Below are 18,023 nucleotides of genomic sequence, written 5' to 3' on the forward strand. Positions count from 1 at the left end.
ACTTCAGGCCCAGAGATCAGGTCTAGGGGGAAGGTCTGCTGATCAGGAGAAAGTGCAAACAAACAAATTTGGAAGGGATTCTTCAGTGCTGTAAACCAGGGACAAACAAGTAGTGTGAGACTGAATTCATGACTAATTGCAACTGCACATGCAGTTTGTACCCCAAGCTACTTCACACTGGAGTAAGCTTTGGTTGCCCTTGAACTGGCTCTATGTACTAGTCTGGGGGAGGGGGGAGGATACAGGGACCAGATGCACGTCTTTGGGGGAGAAGTCCCGATGATGTGATGGCTAACTGCCAAGGGCTTCTCCAGGCCATCGGGGGTGGTGGCTATTGCCCTTGGCTGGGGAAGGGACTCTTCACAACCCCCACCTCTGAAGTTTCTAGCCTTAGGCTGGGATTTCATAAGGATGAGAGGGTACCATGGAGTAAAACAGAAAACTACTTTCTAGATCACAGGTTGAGCTTTTCCAGATGTGAGAGATGGGCATCCTAGTCCCAGATCACTCAATATGGGCTTATTAATAAAATTAAAGGGCCCTGAGGGCTCTGCGAGGATGTGAGGCTGATGCTAGGACGAGCTAAGTCAGTGGACTTCTTATTCACTGTAACGTAAGCTCAATCAGACCCCTGTGCAACCACACTGGAGATTTGCAGTCACAGTAAATTTTTGCAGAGACACTGCTTCTACCAGCCGTTATGGGGAGTGTCACCATGTGATTTATCAGCAATGCTTTCAACACACAGTAATGAGCACCCTGAGAGTGAAGGGAGTTTCAACTCCTGGTCCATCTGTCGTGCTGCAAACATTAATGCCTCCCTGGAGAGTCCACGCTATCCTTTCTTGACAAACTAGAAACTAAAGCGAACTCTAGAAGCCACTGCATAATTGTTGTACCTTAGGGATTTATTTGTGAGGGAAAGGGAAAGCCCTAATTGAATACAAACTGGGAGAGATTTGGGGAAGACAGAAACTTGGAGTCCTGAATCACCATTTGGGACCTGGATGAGAATAACCCAAACACAGTAGCTTGGACTGGACTGATCTCCCTAAAGCCCTTCGCTGAGCAGGTTGCCAAAATGCTCATTTGATAATTGGTCAGAGGAGACACTGACCCTCTACAATGCCTGGTCTCACGGGAACTGGTGCTACAGCCAGATGCTGACTGGCAAAGGATCAAAACTATTTCCTTGCTTCAAAATGCAAGTCAGACACGGCCACACACGGGGATGTGGCAGGAAGACATGCAGTCCAGCGTGCACTCCATCTCCTGTGGCAGTGGACCTCCCTGACTCGCTCAGCCCAATTTCTAGTACCTTCCCTGGACCCAAGAATGTCCACAAATGGATACATTCTAGCAGCCACATGATAGGTACCATGAGGAGGGAGGAAGAGAAGGCTCAGAAGAGACAGAACTGATGGGTCCTGCCCTTAAAAAGCTTATAATCAAGTAAGAGACAACAGCATATACGAAATCACTGAAAAATAATTCTAATTATCCAAACCTGGGCAAAGGGTGGTTAGGTCCACATAATTGAAAATGACGAGACCCCCCTACTCATTTTTGTTTGCCTTGACATGGCCAATGATTATATTGCTGTTACTGTTATCTATGACTCCAAGTAGCAGATTTAGTTTTATTATTATTATTATACTTCTTTTAGGTACAAATTAAAATCAGTTTGCCTGCAGGCACCAGAATGAGCCCCAGCTGGAAGGTGGGGACACCTGAATTGTGAGCATGCTGGCAGGAAGGTATGGCATTAAAAATAACCCAGCTGAGTATGATATTAAAATGGTAGACACATGTCGTTATACATCCGTCCAAACCCATAGATTATATAACACCAAGCATGAGCCTTATTGTAAATGGTGACTCTGGGGGATTAATGACGTGTCAATGTAGATTTAGCAACTATAACAAAAGTATCACTCTGGTGGGGGGTGTTGACAATGGGAAAACTGTGTGTTTGGGGGGGACAGTTGCATATGGGATATTTCTGTGCCTTCTGCTCAATTTGGCTGTGAACCTAAAGCTGCTCTAAAAAATAAAGTCTATTAAAAAAAAAAAAAACAACTCAGTGATGAGGAATGCTCCAGGACTTACTTTGCAAATTTAATGCAGAACTGAGTGAAGTATTTCCGTGTAGAAGCCAGGTTGTCACGGATGATGGGGACGTTCTGTTTAATGTGAAGAATGACAGAGGTGACGTAGGGGCTCTGGTCACCAACATGCTCCACGTTCTGCCACTGCATCTGAAATGGAAACAGGACAAGGCTTTAGATCCTTTGTGCGAGAACAGTGTCACCTGTTTTTGGGGAGGAGGCAGGTTGGAGTGGGAGTCAGGTCATAGCTTGGTATCACAGGAATTGGTCCCTTTTGTCTTGGGGAATTTGTCTTACTCATTCTGTAGTGGCTGACCATGAATAAAAATGAGTGTGCCCACCTTATTCTTGCCAGTGAAGTGTAAACTAGGCCCTTTCCTTTTCCCATCTGTCCCCATCATGCCTTCCTTTCCCAGCTAAGCTGCCATCTCGCCCAGCAGATGAACAAGGATCCTATTCTTCTGTCAACTGTTCCACTAGCAGAGGACCGCAGAACAGAGGGACGTCTACTTCCAAGCAGATGGGGAGCTTGGGAGATCCGAGAGGGCTGGGCTACATGAAATGAAACCTGGAGGAGAATTAACATATACCTTTCTCTCAAATAAATTGGAAGGAGTTTGGGCTTCTTGAAAAGCAAAGTAGAAATGGTATGGCGTGTGAGATTTGCTTCAAAATAATCTAGGATTGGGGGGAGTGGAGGAGGGTGTCAATGAAATAAGATCAATGAAGCTGGGTGACAGGTACATGGGGTTCATCATACTGTTTTCTCCACTTAGAATATATTTGAAAATTTCTTTAATAAAATATTTAAAAAGGTGTGCATGTAGAATCTTACCCTCCTAAAACCTTTGGGATTATGTTGGGATTTCAATAAAGGGAAGGGAAAGGGGATCTCTGGCAAACTCTAGGGGCAGACCAGAGGGTAAGATGGTGACATGGTGGCCAGGGCAGGAGAGAGGAGCAGGGACTGTGTGGGTGACAGTCACAGGGGGAGACAGACATAACTGACAACACCAATGTGGTCCCTGACCAGGCTGTGAATAAAAACCAGAGACTCCTTTAGCTTGAGCTCCAACACCCTGATGAAAACTGGGGATATACTCTGGAAAACATCTACAGGAAACAGGCTAGACTTCTTGGAATAAGTGGCACTTAGCAGTACAGGACCCTGGAGAACAGAAAGAAGCCACGCTGCAGTGTCCCTTCCCCCATGGGAACCCACAGGGGAACAGGGCCTGCACCAGCCCCAGCCTTCCCGGACTGGCAGGGGAGGGGCGCTCTAACCCTGGGAAGGGCTGGAAGGTGCCGGAGGAGTTCTGCTGAGTCAGCCCCTCTGAGTGGAGCTGGATGGTCTGTTAAAAAGATCCTAAGCCAAACACAAACCATATAATATGTTCACAGAAGGAGGTCAGTAGTTCTGAGGCCTTGATGTCTCTGGCAAGAAAACACTATTTTTACAGAACTCTTGGGGAAAAGAAAAATTCAATACTGAGAGAACTTGTTTAAAAGAATCATATTGTACGTGGATGATTCCCCAGCCTCGGGAAGCTCAGATGACTCTATGTTTTTGTCCTAATGTTTCTTCAAATCACCAGACATTTGTATTCTAAGAGCTTTAGGGATATGTAAGCGCAGGTCCACAGAAGAGCAGGAAGGGACCTCCATCTTTATTTCACAGATAAGAAGACTGAGGTCCAGAGGCATTATGAGTCTCACACAAGGCTTCAGTACCTGGCTGCAGATAGGAAAAGGTCTCTAATTTTTTTACTGGGAAAAAATAGAAACAAACAATGGACAAACAGTGGAAAGGTCTAATATGAACTGACTTTATATTCTAATGCTCTGGTAATGTGCAACGCTTTCCTCATTAGCTTTTATCTTACTCAATACGCTTCTTTTTCCATCTGATTTTAAAGATTTGATCCATCCAAACATGAGCACCCTAGGTGCTCACTTATTTATTTGTTTCTTTGTTTGTTTGACAGGGTCTTGCTCTGTCGTCCAGGCTGGAATGCAGCGGTACGATCATCATTCACTGTAACCTCAAGCTCCTGGGCTTGAGTGATCCTCCTGCTGCAGCTCCCTGAGTAGCTGGGACTACAGATGGGCACCACCACAACAACAGCTAGTTTTTAAATTTTTTGTAGAGTTGAGGTCTTCCTACATTGCCCAGGCTGGTCTCACACTCTTGGCCTCAAGCAGTCCTCCCTCCTTGGCCTCCCAAAGTGCTGTGATTACAGGTGTGAGCCACTGTGCTCAGCCTTCCTTGGTGATTTTATTTATTTTTTTTTTTTTGAGACAGAGTCTCACTCTTTTTGCCCGGGCTAGAGTGAGTGCCGTGGCGTCAGCCTAGCTCACAGCAACCTCACACTCCTGGGCTCAGGCGATCCTTCTGCCTCTGCCTCCCGAGTAGCTGGGACTACAGGCATGTGCCACCATGTCCGGCTAATTTTTTCTATATATTTTTAGTTGTCCGATTAATTTCTTTCTATTTTTAGTAGAGACGGGGTCTCGCTCTTGCTCAGGCTGGTCTTGAACTCCTGAGCTCAAACAATCCGCCCGCCTCGGCCTCCCAGAGTGCTAGGATTACAGGCGTGAGCCACCGCGTCCGGCCTTCCTTGGTGATTTTAAATGAGCTCACAGGGTGAGGCCAAAATTGACAGGTGCTTTTAAGTCATCTTCCTTTCTCCAGCTCTGCAGCAAGACTTGGAGCAGAATGCTCCGGCTAAGCACAGTGAACTGTGCAGGGCTTGATGTCTCTCCACTGCCAATCAACATGAAGCTTTTCCACAGTAATGACTATAGTTTTCCAAGTTGACAGCATTGTATATTTCAAAATCTCAAAACAGTTTTTAAGCGATTATCTAAACATCACAGTTCTCCATTAACAGAAGAAGACCATAAAAGGAGGTGGTGACATGCTCTGTTGCTAGTTACAAAGCATCTCTGAAGCAAGACTGAGCACGAGATGAGGAGTTTCTTCAAGCTTCTGCTGGTTAGTCTGTATGGACATCATCTTGTCCCTCTTGATAACCACCAGCCACATCAGTACATGTCCACATTTGGAATATATGCGAAGACATCTAATTTGCTTTACTACCTTAGCCAGTTATGATTCCACTGGTCAAGTTAAAAGAAGGATTAGCAAAGGCCAAGTGGATTCATGGTTTTAAATTTAAGTCAGCTTAATGAAGGCAGAAAATGATTTAAAGTACTGGAAAACAACAAAAGTTGACATTGCTTCTACCATTTTTTACAAATGTGCAAAATAGAGTTAGCAGTGACTCTGATCCGTCACTGATCATCTCAGGTGGCCAATGCTTGCCATCATCTAGCCCAGCTGAAGGAAGGTCTGGGCTATAACCTGAATTGCACAAGATACCAACATCTGGACCTACCACGTGCAGGTTGCCTTGCCTGGCCCTATACATAGGCCATCTCATTTACAGTTCATACACGATCTCATTTAGTTCTCACAACAATCTTGTGGATGAGGAAACTCAAAAAGCTCAAAGAGATTAGCTGACTTGCCCAAAGTTACACAGCTGGTAAATGACAGAGTTGGGATAGCCAGGTCTGTCTAAAGCCTGAGCACTCCACCAGGCTGCTTGCTAGACATTTGTCAAAAAGAAGAGAAAAGCACAAAAGCAATTAACTGGGCCTCAGTTCAAGGTAAGCCCTGTTTCTCAAGGAGAAGATAATGAAATATACAGTGATCAAGCATAGGTCTCTTTGAAAAAAGGAAACGGTAGCTTGCGTTGGAAGAACAAACATAATGAAAAGTCATCCGAAGAAATAAGATTTCAACTTTTCCAGGTAAACTTTGCATTTGACATTTAGAAGTCACCCCTCTATACTGACAAGTTTTTCCTTTTGTGCTGTTTGTTTTGGCGTGGTGGGGGTGGGGTTGAATACCAGATAGTGTGTAACTGGTACTGTATAAATAATAAGAAATAGTTTGCAAAGGAGTAGTAACTAAGACACCAGGTTGACAGAAAGAACAAAGAAATGACAGTATGGAGATAGTAATGATCAGAGCCTAAGGAACCCCACATTTACCCACAAGGAGAGACTGCGGGGCCCAGAGCATCCCCAGTGCTTTGATTCTGCTGCCTGAGGAGGGAGTGCGTGGTCTGTGCCCACACTTCACAGGGAAGTCTGGGAGGGCATCACTCTTCCCAGAAAGAGCCCACTGTTGCAGAGAATTCCAACCAATTTGTGATCACAGAACAGAACTCCACAACGATCTTGCTATGGAACTTGTTTTTTCCTATTGTCATAAGAAGCCTGGAAAGAGGTCTCCCGAGAAACTAATTTTCCTCAATGGAAAATTAAAATTCCAAGCTATTCATTTTGATCACTGGATTAGAGAGATGCATAGCACAGACTCAGACATTCAGACTCTGGGACAAGCCATTGGAATCTAGTGTTATGGTTTAGGCTGCTGTTGGCCCCAAGCAATGGACTTTTCTCAGGCATGCATGTACAAACTGACTCTTTCACTCATTCAATGCTTGTCTGGGCTCCTTTGACTCCTACAACAAGCATCTGCTATATTTCCAGGTACCTTCTGCATGCACAGCACTGGACCAAGCATTATGTGGAGAACAAAGAGGGAGAAGGAACATTCACCACGTGCCTACTATGCATCAGACACTGTGACTGACATTTTCACATGAACTTACTGCTTACAATGCTGCAGTGAAGGAGGTATTATTATTAATATTCCTGCTTCACAGATGATGAGACAGGCTTGAAGACAGTGAGGGACCCACCTAATGAAGTGTAACTAGCAGGACTGAAATCTAGACGTTGGTTTGTTTAACTCCAAAGTCCATGTTCTTTCCATTTCACCATGTTACTTTCCAAAAGAAGAGTTACCACCGTAAATGAATTTGAAATTAGCTGGGGCAACCGGGACAAGCCAAGTCTCTGTCTAGAACGAGGTTATAGATACATGGACGATTCAGCAGTGTGGACGGTGCTGCAGAGGAGGAAGAAAGACTCCTCTCATTGCTTTGCTCAGGGATACATGCTCCTTACCTCCAAGGGGAAAATCAAGACGATCTGGAACAGAGAGTAGAATAACAAAGGGTTGAAGATATATAGATAGATAGATATCTATGTAAGATATAGATACATACATATCTATGTAAGATAGCTCTCTATATATTTCCCATTCGCTGCTGAGCCAATGGGAAGGTGAATTCATATAACCTTTCTTAAAACCAATTTGAAAATATCTATCAGAAATCTTGGCATTTACGTAGGCTTTGATCTCCGCAATTCCCTTTAAAGCAACTAAATCTAAAGTTAATAGTTATGCATGTTCAGAAAATAAAAATACACAGATACAAAAGAGGCTGCCCACTGCCAGACTATTCGTAAATGTTAAAAACTGGAAATAGGGCTGCTTCTGGGGGAGGAAGTGGGTGGCTGAGGGACTTATCTTGCATTTCCTTTATAGAATTTAAAAAACAAAAGAAGAAAAAATAAAGACAAGAGGAAAAGAGGAGGAAGAGAAAGAAAATGTAGTAAAAGCCTCCACCTCAAAAAACCTGGAAATAAACTAAATAGACATCAAAAGTGAATGGATTAAATGTGTTTTAAGGAAAGCAGTAGATTATAATACTGAAGATGATGAAATGTGGAGTCAGCCAGTCTGAGTTCTAACGCTGTGCGGCCTTCTAAGTGTGTGACTTGGGCAAGTTACCTAACCTCTCTGAGCCTTAGTTTTCTCTTTTCTCATCTATAAAACTGGGACGATGATAATATCTATAATCTATTATTGAGAGATAATATATGGAATACTATTAACATAGTGCCTCACACATATTAATTCCATGGCAAATGTTAGCTATTGTTATAACTTTAACAATGAACATTTTGTATTACGGAATACAATGCAATCACTAAAAGCACTGTAGCCCTAGATTAAATGATACAGAAAACTGTTAAAACCTGCTGTGTGAGGAAAACAGGTTGTCAGTGTGTAAAGTATGAACTTATTTTTATTTGTGAATATATCAGCATTTTAAAAAGAACTGAAAGAAATATATCTGTTAATTGAAATTACAGATGATTTAAATTTTTTTCTTTTAAAAATCTGTATTTTCTATAATGGAGGTGATTTGCTTTATCATTAATAAAAAATCTTTTTATGAAAAAAGAAAAATGTGTTTTGATTATAAGTGGAAAGTAAACTTGAGGATTTCTTAACCCTGGTGTTCCGTGGGCTTTCTGAAATAGATTTGCATTTTCATGACCAAGGAAAATGAGAACAGATTTGAGGACTGTTCTAACTATTTCAAAACGTCTTTGGGGGATAGTAATGTAGCCTCCTAAATTAGTACATGTTCATAATCCTAAAATCTAATAGAAATTGCATGCCAGACTGTAAGGAAATTTAATTTATTCGGTTTCTTCCTAAAACTACCATTAATGGGCAAAAAGCTAAGTGTGTTTGATTTTGGACAGAGACTTAGATTCTTTCAACCTTGTGATGTGAGCAGCCTTAGGAAAAAGGACATAGTGAGGAGGGTTCCATGGGACCAACAGTCCCTGTTCAGGAGGCCATTGATTTCTTTTAATCCCACTGTAAGGCCATAATCAGACATACTAAATCCTAAGGATTTGCAGAATTTACATCTAAAAGACAGAACTCTTCATATTTCCACCAAAAACACTCCAAATAACTACCTTTTTAAGAATCAAGAGAGTTAGTTTTATTCCTGGCTTCACTACCATAAGCTATATGGCTTTGGGCAGAATATGAAATAGAAACAAACAAACAAACATACCAGAAGGACAATTCATTAGTTTTCAGAGAAGAATATACAAAGCAGACTGGAATGCTTAGGTTGGCTGCTCAATACATTTTCTCCCCTGCAGGAAAGTCATGGTGTCAGATCATGAACAGCTGAAGACTAATCTCCAACAGGATGGCTGCGAGTGCTGGAGGAGCTCACAGTCAAGCCAGCATGAATACTCATGTGAACCTAGCAGTACTGGGCACACACTGACTTACTGCTCTTCTGCTTTCAGGCAAGTTACTGAAGCTGATTTTGCCTCAGTCGCCACATTTGCCAAAAAAGCTTACTCTTTCTCTCTATGTATGCTGTGGTACAAGCCTGTAGAGAGAGAGAGAGAGACAGGAGTCTGGATCCTGGCTCTGCCACATGCTAGCTGAGATCTTGAATGAGTGACTTAATGTCTCTGTGGTTCAGCTTATTTGTGAAAGAGGGAAATAACAGAGCTACCTCATCAATTTATTGTTAGAATTAAATAAGATAATGCATTCAGGTGCCTCATTCTTGGTAAGTGCTCAATAAATAGTAATTCCCTATCATCTCATAGAGCTCATCTAAGAAAATAATGCGATATGGGGCCAGGCATGGTGGCTCATGGTGTGTAATCCCAGCACTTTGGAAGGCTAAGGCAGGATCGCTTGAGGCCAGGAGTTCAAGACAAGCCTGGGCAACACAGTGAGACCCGTCTCTACCAAAAAAAAAAAAAAAAAAAATTAGCCAGACATGGTGGCATGTGCCTGTAGTCCCAGTTACTCAGGAGGCTGAGGCAGGAAGACTGCTTGAGCCTAGGAGTTCAAATCTGCAATTAGCTATGATTGCACCACTGCACTCTAGCCTGGGCAATAGAGTGAGTCCTTATCTCTAAAAAAAAAAAAAAAAAAAAAGAAAGAAAAAAGAAAATAATGCAATAGGGGAAGGGAAAGTGGTCTGAAAGGTAATTCTGACATAGCTTATCAGCAATACCACTGTAATCTCAAAGTTACAGTTTCAGATGGACCACTAAACTTTCATCATATTTTGCTTCCTCTACTTGGGCCTGGCCCATTTAAGGTTGTTCCTGTATATGTTTTCTACCAAACTTTGCCACTCTGTATTTTTCTCTCCTTGTCTAGCAGTGGGGCTCTTGTCCACACCCATGGGAGCTAATAGCTGGGTGTGGGTATTCCTTAATTCTGACCTTTCTCCAATCAGCACCAGGATGCTATTTGCTGACATAAGAAGCCCTGCTATTAAGTACCACGAGGAGCACTGCATCATGCTCAACAGCGCTTGTTATGTTTTTAAAGATTGAGGGATTCTTTGACCCCACCATCTCCTACAAAGATGTCTAAGTCTCCTACTCTTTGTCTACCAGCTCCACCCAGCCAAAACTGCTCAGTAGTGTTAGCTATGGCTTTTTTTTTTTTTGCCATTCTTTGGTCAAATGGGGATCTGCAATCCTTTAGTTCTTTCTTCTTCCTGCCTTTTTTTTTAACCTTCGAAGTCATTCAGGGAGTACTACTGTTTAGCAAGTACTTTGCTATGCTATGGACATTGAAAAATGCGTAGGACACAGTCCTCAAGTTGTTCAAAGTTTAACAGGGAAGACAAAGATATAAAAATAATTGTTAACAAAGTAGAGAGGTAGTCTAGATACTGTGGTGTTTTTTGTTGTTGTTGTTGTTGTTGAGACAGAGTCTTGCTCTGTTGCCCCGGGTAGAGAGCCATGGCATCATCACAGCTCACTGCAACCTCGAACTCCTGGGCTCAAGTGATCCTCCTGCCTCAGCCTCCCGAGTAGCTGGGGCTACAAGTGTGTGCTACCAAGTCTGGATAATTTTTTTCTATTTTTGGTAGAGACAGGGTCTCACTCTTGCTCAGGTTGGTCGTGAACTCCTGATCTCAAGCAGTCCTGCCTCAGCCTCCCAGAGTGCTATGATTACAGACATGAGTCATAATGCCCGGCCTGGTACTGTGGTGTTTTGAGGGAAAAAGAGAAATGCTCTGGCTGGGGGAAGAAATGGTGACATTGCAAGGGACCCAGAATAGCCAAAGCAATGTTGAAAAAGAATAAAGTTGGAAGACTCATACTTCCTCATTTCAAATATTACTACAAAGCTACAATAATCGAAATGGTGTACTGGCCTAAGGACAGACATATAGATCAATGGAATAGAGTGAGGGTCCAGAAACAAACCCATACATCAATGGCTAACTGATTTTTGGCAAGAAGTGTCCAGCCCATCCAGTGGGAAAAGAATAGTCTTTTTAACAAATGGTGCTGGGGAAGCTGAATATCTACATGCAAAAGAATGGAGTTGAATCCTTACCTCACACCATATACAAAATTAATTCGAAATGGATTGACGACTTAAATGTAAGAGCTAAGACTATAAAACTATAAAACTCATAGCAGAAAGCACAGAGTAAATCTTTGTGATTTTGGACTATGTAAGGTGTCTCAGACATGACACCGAAAGCACAAGCACCAAAACAAAACAAAAAAAAGATAAATCCAAGTACAGAAAATCAAAGGACATTATCAAGAAAGTAAAAAGACAACCCACATAAAATATTTGCAAATCTCATATCTGATAAGGAGTCTAGTATCCAGACTTTGAAAAGAACTTTAACAACTCAACAACTGAAAGACAAATAATCCAATTTTAACATAGGCAAAGAATTTAATTGACATTTCTTCAAAGAAGATACACAAATTGTCAATGAACACATGAAAAGATGCTCAACATCTTAGTCATCAGGGAAATGCAAATTGAAACCATAATGAGATACTACTTCATTCTCACAAGAGTGGCTATAATTTAAAAAAATGGAAAATATGTGTTGGTGAAGATGTAGGGAAATTAGAACCCTCATACTTTGCTGGTGAGAATGTAAAATAAATGGCACAGTCACTCTGGAAAACTGTTTGGCATTTCCTCAAAATGTTAAACATAAAGTTACCACATGATTCAGCAGTCCCATTCCCAGGTATACACTGAAGAGAACTGAAAACACATGTTCATAAAAAAACTGTACACAAATGTACATAGCATTGTTCAAAATAGTTAAAAAGTGGAAATAACTCAAACATCCATCAACTGATGAATGGATAAACAAAATGTGGTGTATCCATATAATGGAATATTATCCAGCCATAAAAGGGATGAAGTACTGATATGTGACATACATAGATGAACTTTGAAAATACTATGCTGAATGAAGGAAGCCAGGTCCAAAAGGCCACATATTGTATGATTTTATTTATGTGAATGTCCAGAACAGGCAAATCCATAGAGACAGAAAGTAGATTAATGGTTGTCAGGGAAGAATGATTGCTAATAGGTATAGAGTTTCTTTTTGGGGTGATAAAGATGCTCTGGAATTAGCTTGTAGTGGTGGCTGCACAACCTTGTGAATACAATAAAAACCACTAAATTGTACACTTAGAAAGGGTGAATTTTGTGGTATGCAAATTATACCTCAATTTTTAAAAATGGGGTAGACATTTGAACTGGATCTTTTTTGGTTTTTTTTTGGAGATGGAGTCTCACTCTGTCACCTGGGCTAGAGTGCCATGGTGTCAGCCTAGCTCACAGCAACCTCAAACTCCTGGGCTCAAGCGATCCTCCTGCCTTAGCCTCCCGACTAGCTGGGACTACAGGCTCGTGCCACCACACCTGACTAATTTTGTTTATTTTTAGTAGAGACAGGGTCTCTTGCTCAGGCTGGTCTCAAACTCCTGAGCTCAAGTGATCCTCCTCCCTCGGTCTCCCAGAGTGCTAGGATTATAGGCGTGAGCCACCACGCCCAGCCTGAACTGGATCTTAAAGGATGTGCTCATTGGGTAGACAATAGTGCGAAGAAAGAATACAATGATAAAAGGCATGGAAGACACAAAAGAGCAATGTACATCCAGGGAAGCAAAAATGGCTCTGAGGCTGGAGTATAGGATGTGGAAGAAACTGAGCTAGCAATGTAGTGAAGGGACAAATTATGAAATCCCTTTATGCCAACCAAGGAGGAGGCCATGGGGTACTTTCAATGAGAATGGGGTCTCCTCCTAGGAGAATGACATAACCAAGTTGCCTGGCTCAATCCCTCTTGTCAAGCCCAACACTCATTCTTCTCTTCATGTATAAAATATATTTATTTAAAGCATTAGTTATTCTCAGTTTTCTCCCCAGCTGAGTAGGAACTCACTGAGGGCAGCCTTGTTTCTAATCTTGACTATGTCGGTCCACGTGGAGTAGCCTGTGGAATTCCTAAGATGTTGAATGGGATTGGCAATTTCAACATAACTCTGAGCTTTCTTAACTTCACAAACCGTTGCTCACATCGTCACCCTATTTGAAATGCCCTCCCAATCACAAATTCATTTAAAACTTTGCCCTTGTCTGTTTCAAATGCCATTTCCTTATGAAGGCTTTCCCTGCCCTCCCGCCCCACACCTAGATACAAACTCTCCCCTCTTTTAAAGAGGGTATATTTTATACTTTTCTCATGGTACTGATTTCCTCATATCTTACATTACAGGTATCTGGGCATTCCTCTCATCTCACACATCTCTTGCCCCTCACCTACTGGAATCTAAACACCTTGGCATAAAGGTCTACACCTTTCCGAGCCTTGCAAATCCCAGCACTGTGCTGGGTAGAGTCTGAATTGAACTGTTCAACTAGTGGCAAAAATGATAGAATCAGAGACAGAAATACTCATTATCCTAGAAGAAACTACACAAAACAGGATGCAGGCACAAATAACAGAGAGCATATGTTGAATCAATTTGTGACCACTTGGCTTGTTTATTTCCATCACATGGATTTCATTTTGCCAGAACTCCAGAAGACTCAGACAAAAAGTAATGGCCTCCCAGATGCTGTGTTCCCAAGTCTGTGGTTTTCCTATGATATAAACAAAAGATTCTGGAGTTATGGTCTCTGTTAATATTTGCTGGTGTGGGTCTGGAGGAAAAATGGCTGGTGGAGTGGGGTGGGGGAAGGTATGAGAGAAATCCACCTAATGAACCAACGGTTCATATAAGCAACACCTGGAGTGTTAAACCCTCTCCAACTGTTATTTTATTGAAAAAAAAATTCCATTCTTCCTTCAGTAAATGTAAAAATTCTTTCGCCAGCTGCATTCCAATCTAAAGTGTGTGGCAGTTCAGGAGAGATGGCAGCTGGAACAGATCACATTCAGGATGTAGAGAATGCTTACCAGCAGCGAGGGGATAATCAGAGCCTGCAAAATGAATCCTCAGAGCCATGTTCCTCTAAGAAAATGGATTAGCCTCGATTTGCCTGCTCACAGTGTTCTGCCTATAAATGCTGGGAATACTAGAAATGCCTGTCAGCATCTGATTGGTGAAAGGATCAGCCTTTTGAATAGAAAATTGTGACATCAGCTGTTTCAGGACTTCCCACTTAGATTCATAAGACCCCAAAGCCTAAGTTTTGGTTTTAATCCTATTTTTGTTAAATATTTACAATCTACTGCAAAACCAAATTCAGACCAAATGTCTGCTTGCAAAATCTTGTGACACAGCCACTTCTCCTGACGAGAGGGAAAGAGATTTATTTATTGAGCACTTGTTATGTGACTGGCATCAGACCAGTCACTTTCTTCATGTTCCATCCTCACAACAACTCCAAGAGGCAGATATCCACATTTCACAGGAGGTACGTGGGCCCTGATGATGTAACTTGGGCCCAGACAGGCTAAGTCATTTGCTATACACCCCCAAAGGAGAAACTGGAAGAGTTAGCTCTGTCTCACTCCAAAGTCAGTATTCTTTCCATTGCCCTCTGATATTGGCTAGTATGACCCAGAGAAGTTCTTTCTCCAGAATTTGCAAGAATGGTACAAGAGCCCATGACTCTAGAATAGGTGCTGGCAAACTTTTTCTGTAAAGGGCCAGATAGCAAATATTTTACTATTTTTTTAAGCTCTGTGGGCTATATGGCCTCTGTTCCAATTACTCAGTTCACCACTGTAGCACAAAAGCAGCCATAGATAATATGTAAATGAATGAACATGGCTGTATTCTGATAAAACTTTCTTTACAAAAACAGGCAGTGGGCCAGATTTGGTCCAGGCTATAGTTTGCCAACCTCTGCTCTAGAAGGTTCTAGGGTGGGCAGCTTCATGTTATTCAGTCTTAGAAATCAATAAAGAATTGCCCATTTCTAGCTAAATTAACATACATGAGAGTCTTCTACATTCAAGACAATATGAGAGATAAAGAGCAGTATAAGACACGGTCTATGCACTTAAGGAATTTATAATACATCCTTTTGGGAAGAAAAGGCACAGGAACATAAAATCCCAAAAATAGCAACACAAGATAGTACCTGGTAACTGCCAAAGGAGGGGACTTGAGAGCCAACGGCTGACTGATGGGCCACCACGATATTAGAAAACCAGAGTCCACAACCTGATCAAATAATCTTGCATTGGCACCAGAGCTCAGAAAGAGTCGGAAAAACCTCTCAGTGGGCAAGAATGAAGAATGAGTCAGAAGTTACAGCCTTAAGTGCAAACAAAAACATCCACTCTGGCGAGACCACACTAAGGTTTTTAGCATGTGTCAGATGCTAATCAAAGACATCTCCTTTAGACTCAGCAAACACATTTTCTCCCTGTCTCATTCTGAAAGGACAAGCAATCGACCTCAGATACAAGATAAACTGAGTGCTCTTAGGGACCCCATGAGGTCTTTCCACTCTCCTCTCAGCTGATACAGAAGAGCCTGAAGAAGCTATAGGCGAGGACCCATAGAAACCATCTCGGGCCACTCTTGGAAGCCTAGTAAGGAGCCGTTTCTCCACACCTTACCTTGCTCATGGCAGTCAGGGCAGGGTCGCAGGCAGCATCCAGATCCTGCACCAACAGCTGAATGCTGCTGGAGATGACACTGTAGATCAAACAAAACACTGTGGTCACAACTTACAAAAATGACTGTTTAAATGACTAACAGAGCCCCTTATAAATGTTTTAGCCCTCGTATAAAAATTAGGTTCCTAATTTCATCAGAAAAGCTCGAGAGCTTTAATTAATGACAATGGAGCAGAAGTGTGGCTCTTTCTTCATGTTCTGGTCTTATCCAGGTGTGCCCTGTCTCATCAGGACACAAAATTCCATGGCTAGTCTCCCTGATCACCACCCCAAGAACCCCTCTTCACATCATCCTCCAAAAGTACCTGTTTCCAAAAACATTTAATTCAGAACTGAAGGGGGGAAAAAAAGTTAAGCAAAGGGGAAGAAATAAACTAAGAAGAGAATTTGATTTTTCCTCAACAGGTGGTTGATGTGAAAGCTGAAGCTTGGCCCATGCCTATCTCATTTAATAGCAGTGGAACGGAAACTGACCGCAACAAAAATATTACAAGCTAATAACAGGGAAAGAAATATTCCAAGAAGGCTTTATTGTTTGAACTTCTTGGCCGGACCTCCCTCGCCCCTCAAAAACACACACACACACACACACACACACACACACACACACACACACACACACACACGCACCCGCGCAATGACTCTAACATGTTAATAGCAGTGGAACGGAAACTGACCGCAACAAAAATATTACAAGCTAATAACAGGGAAAGAAATATTCCAAGAAGGCTTTATTGTTTGAACTTCTTGGCCGGACCTCCCTCGCCCCTCAAAAACACACACACACACACACACACACACACACACACACACACACACACGCGCGCGCGCGCGCGCGTGCGCGCACATGCACACGCACACTCTTACACCCCCAATGGCTAAAACCAGGCCATTTACGCTTCATATTCTGAAACATTGGAGGTGGGCCTGGCCCTCTGTGGATTTAGGTGGTAGCAGATCAGAGATAGACAAGGGAGAATTTCTTCTCTTTGGTTATTCTAGATAGTGCAACAATAAAGACGCTATAAGCCAGAAGGATGATTGCATCTGAGGAGGCAGAATGGAAGGCAGCTGCACCAATTCTGACGCTGCTTCTTAGTGGCTACTGGAGAATAATTCGGGTCCAACAGAAGGCCCTGGAAACGTCTTAGGTTCTGTAGTGACTAAAGCCAACAGCCTGAGATATGCCGCTTGGTAAAGGAGAAAGGGCAGGCCTTGAGCAAATACGTGCAAGGTACATACGTGCTGAAGGTGTCCATTTCTCCAGTCAGATTGATTCGTTCGATCAGACTTACGTCAACTTTTTCTTTGAGTTTTTCTTCCAGCTGTTAGAAAATGAGAGAAACAGAAACATGCTTAATGATTATCCAAAAGAATACCATAATAATAACAGTTCATCTTTACTGAGTTTGATGATTCAGGCATAATAATTCTAGACATATTTCATTTTTGACTCATTTATAATAATTCTCACAACCCTATGAGCAAGATTCTATTATTATCCCCATTTTATGGATGAGAAAATGGAGGAGGAACCTACCCAAGACAGTCAGTGATAGGGCCAGGAATCACACTTCCTTCAACCTATATATCTTGTGCTATACTTGTTTCTTGACACATTTATAATTCATATCATTAATTTTGAAAAGACCCTGATTTTAAGATATTCCCTGCACCATGAACTGCAGATTTGCCCATGAACACTGGAAACCTTTGGTGGCAAGTGGCAGCAAAACCAGCTAAAATATTGAGTGCTATAATGCTATGGACCCAGCACCTTGCTAAGGTACTGGAGATACAAAGGTAAACAAAAGGAACATGGTCCCTGCCTTCATTAGCCTACAGTCTGGGATAGGAATACTCAACGTGCTCCTACAGCCTAAAGAAAAATGCTATTGGACCGGAAATTGTAAATACCTGAAAACATCCCTGGTAATTGATTCATCATCACTCTTAAACCTATTACACAAACTCTAAGAATAACTAATGTTTTGGCCGGGCGCGGTGGCTCACGCCTGTAATCCTAGCACTCTGGGAGGCCAAGGTGGGTGGATCCCTCAAGGTCAGGAGTTAGAGACCAGCCTGAGCAAGAGTGAGACCTCGTCTCTACTAAAAAATAGAAAGAAATGATCTGGACAACCAAAAAAATATATATATAGAAAAATTAGCTGGGCATGGTGGCGCATGCCTGTAGTCCCAGCTACTCGGGAGGCTGAGGCAGAAGGATTGC

General features: G+C 42.2%; 1 protein-coding gene across 1 annotated transcript in view; it reads right to left on the bottom strand.

Moving 5' to 3' along the window:
* VPS53 (vacuolar protein sorting 53 homolog (S. cerevisiae)) overlaps positions 1–18,023 on the bottom strand; it is a 144,732-nt gene that overhangs the window by 18,713 nt on the left and 107,996 nt on the right. The window contains exons 16-18 of the mRNA XM_012657323.1: positions 17,036–17,118; positions 15,734–15,812; positions 2,110–2,258 (exon numbers count right to left, since the gene is read on the bottom strand). Of these exons, the coding sequence (XP_012512777.1) occupies positions 2,110–2,258; positions 15,734–15,812; positions 17,036–17,118 (311 nt within the window). The remainder of the gene's footprint in view (positions 1–2,109; positions 2,259–15,733; positions 15,813–17,035; positions 17,119–18,023) is intronic.

The sequence above is a fragment of the Propithecus coquereli genome, unplaced genomic scaffold (assembly GCF_000956105.1).
Source record: "Propithecus coquereli isolate 6110/MARCELLA unplaced genomic scaffold, Pcoq_1.0 Scaffold536, whole genome shotgun sequence".
Lineage (NCBI taxonomy): Eukaryota > Metazoa > Chordata > Mammalia > Primates > Indriidae > Propithecus > Propithecus coquereli.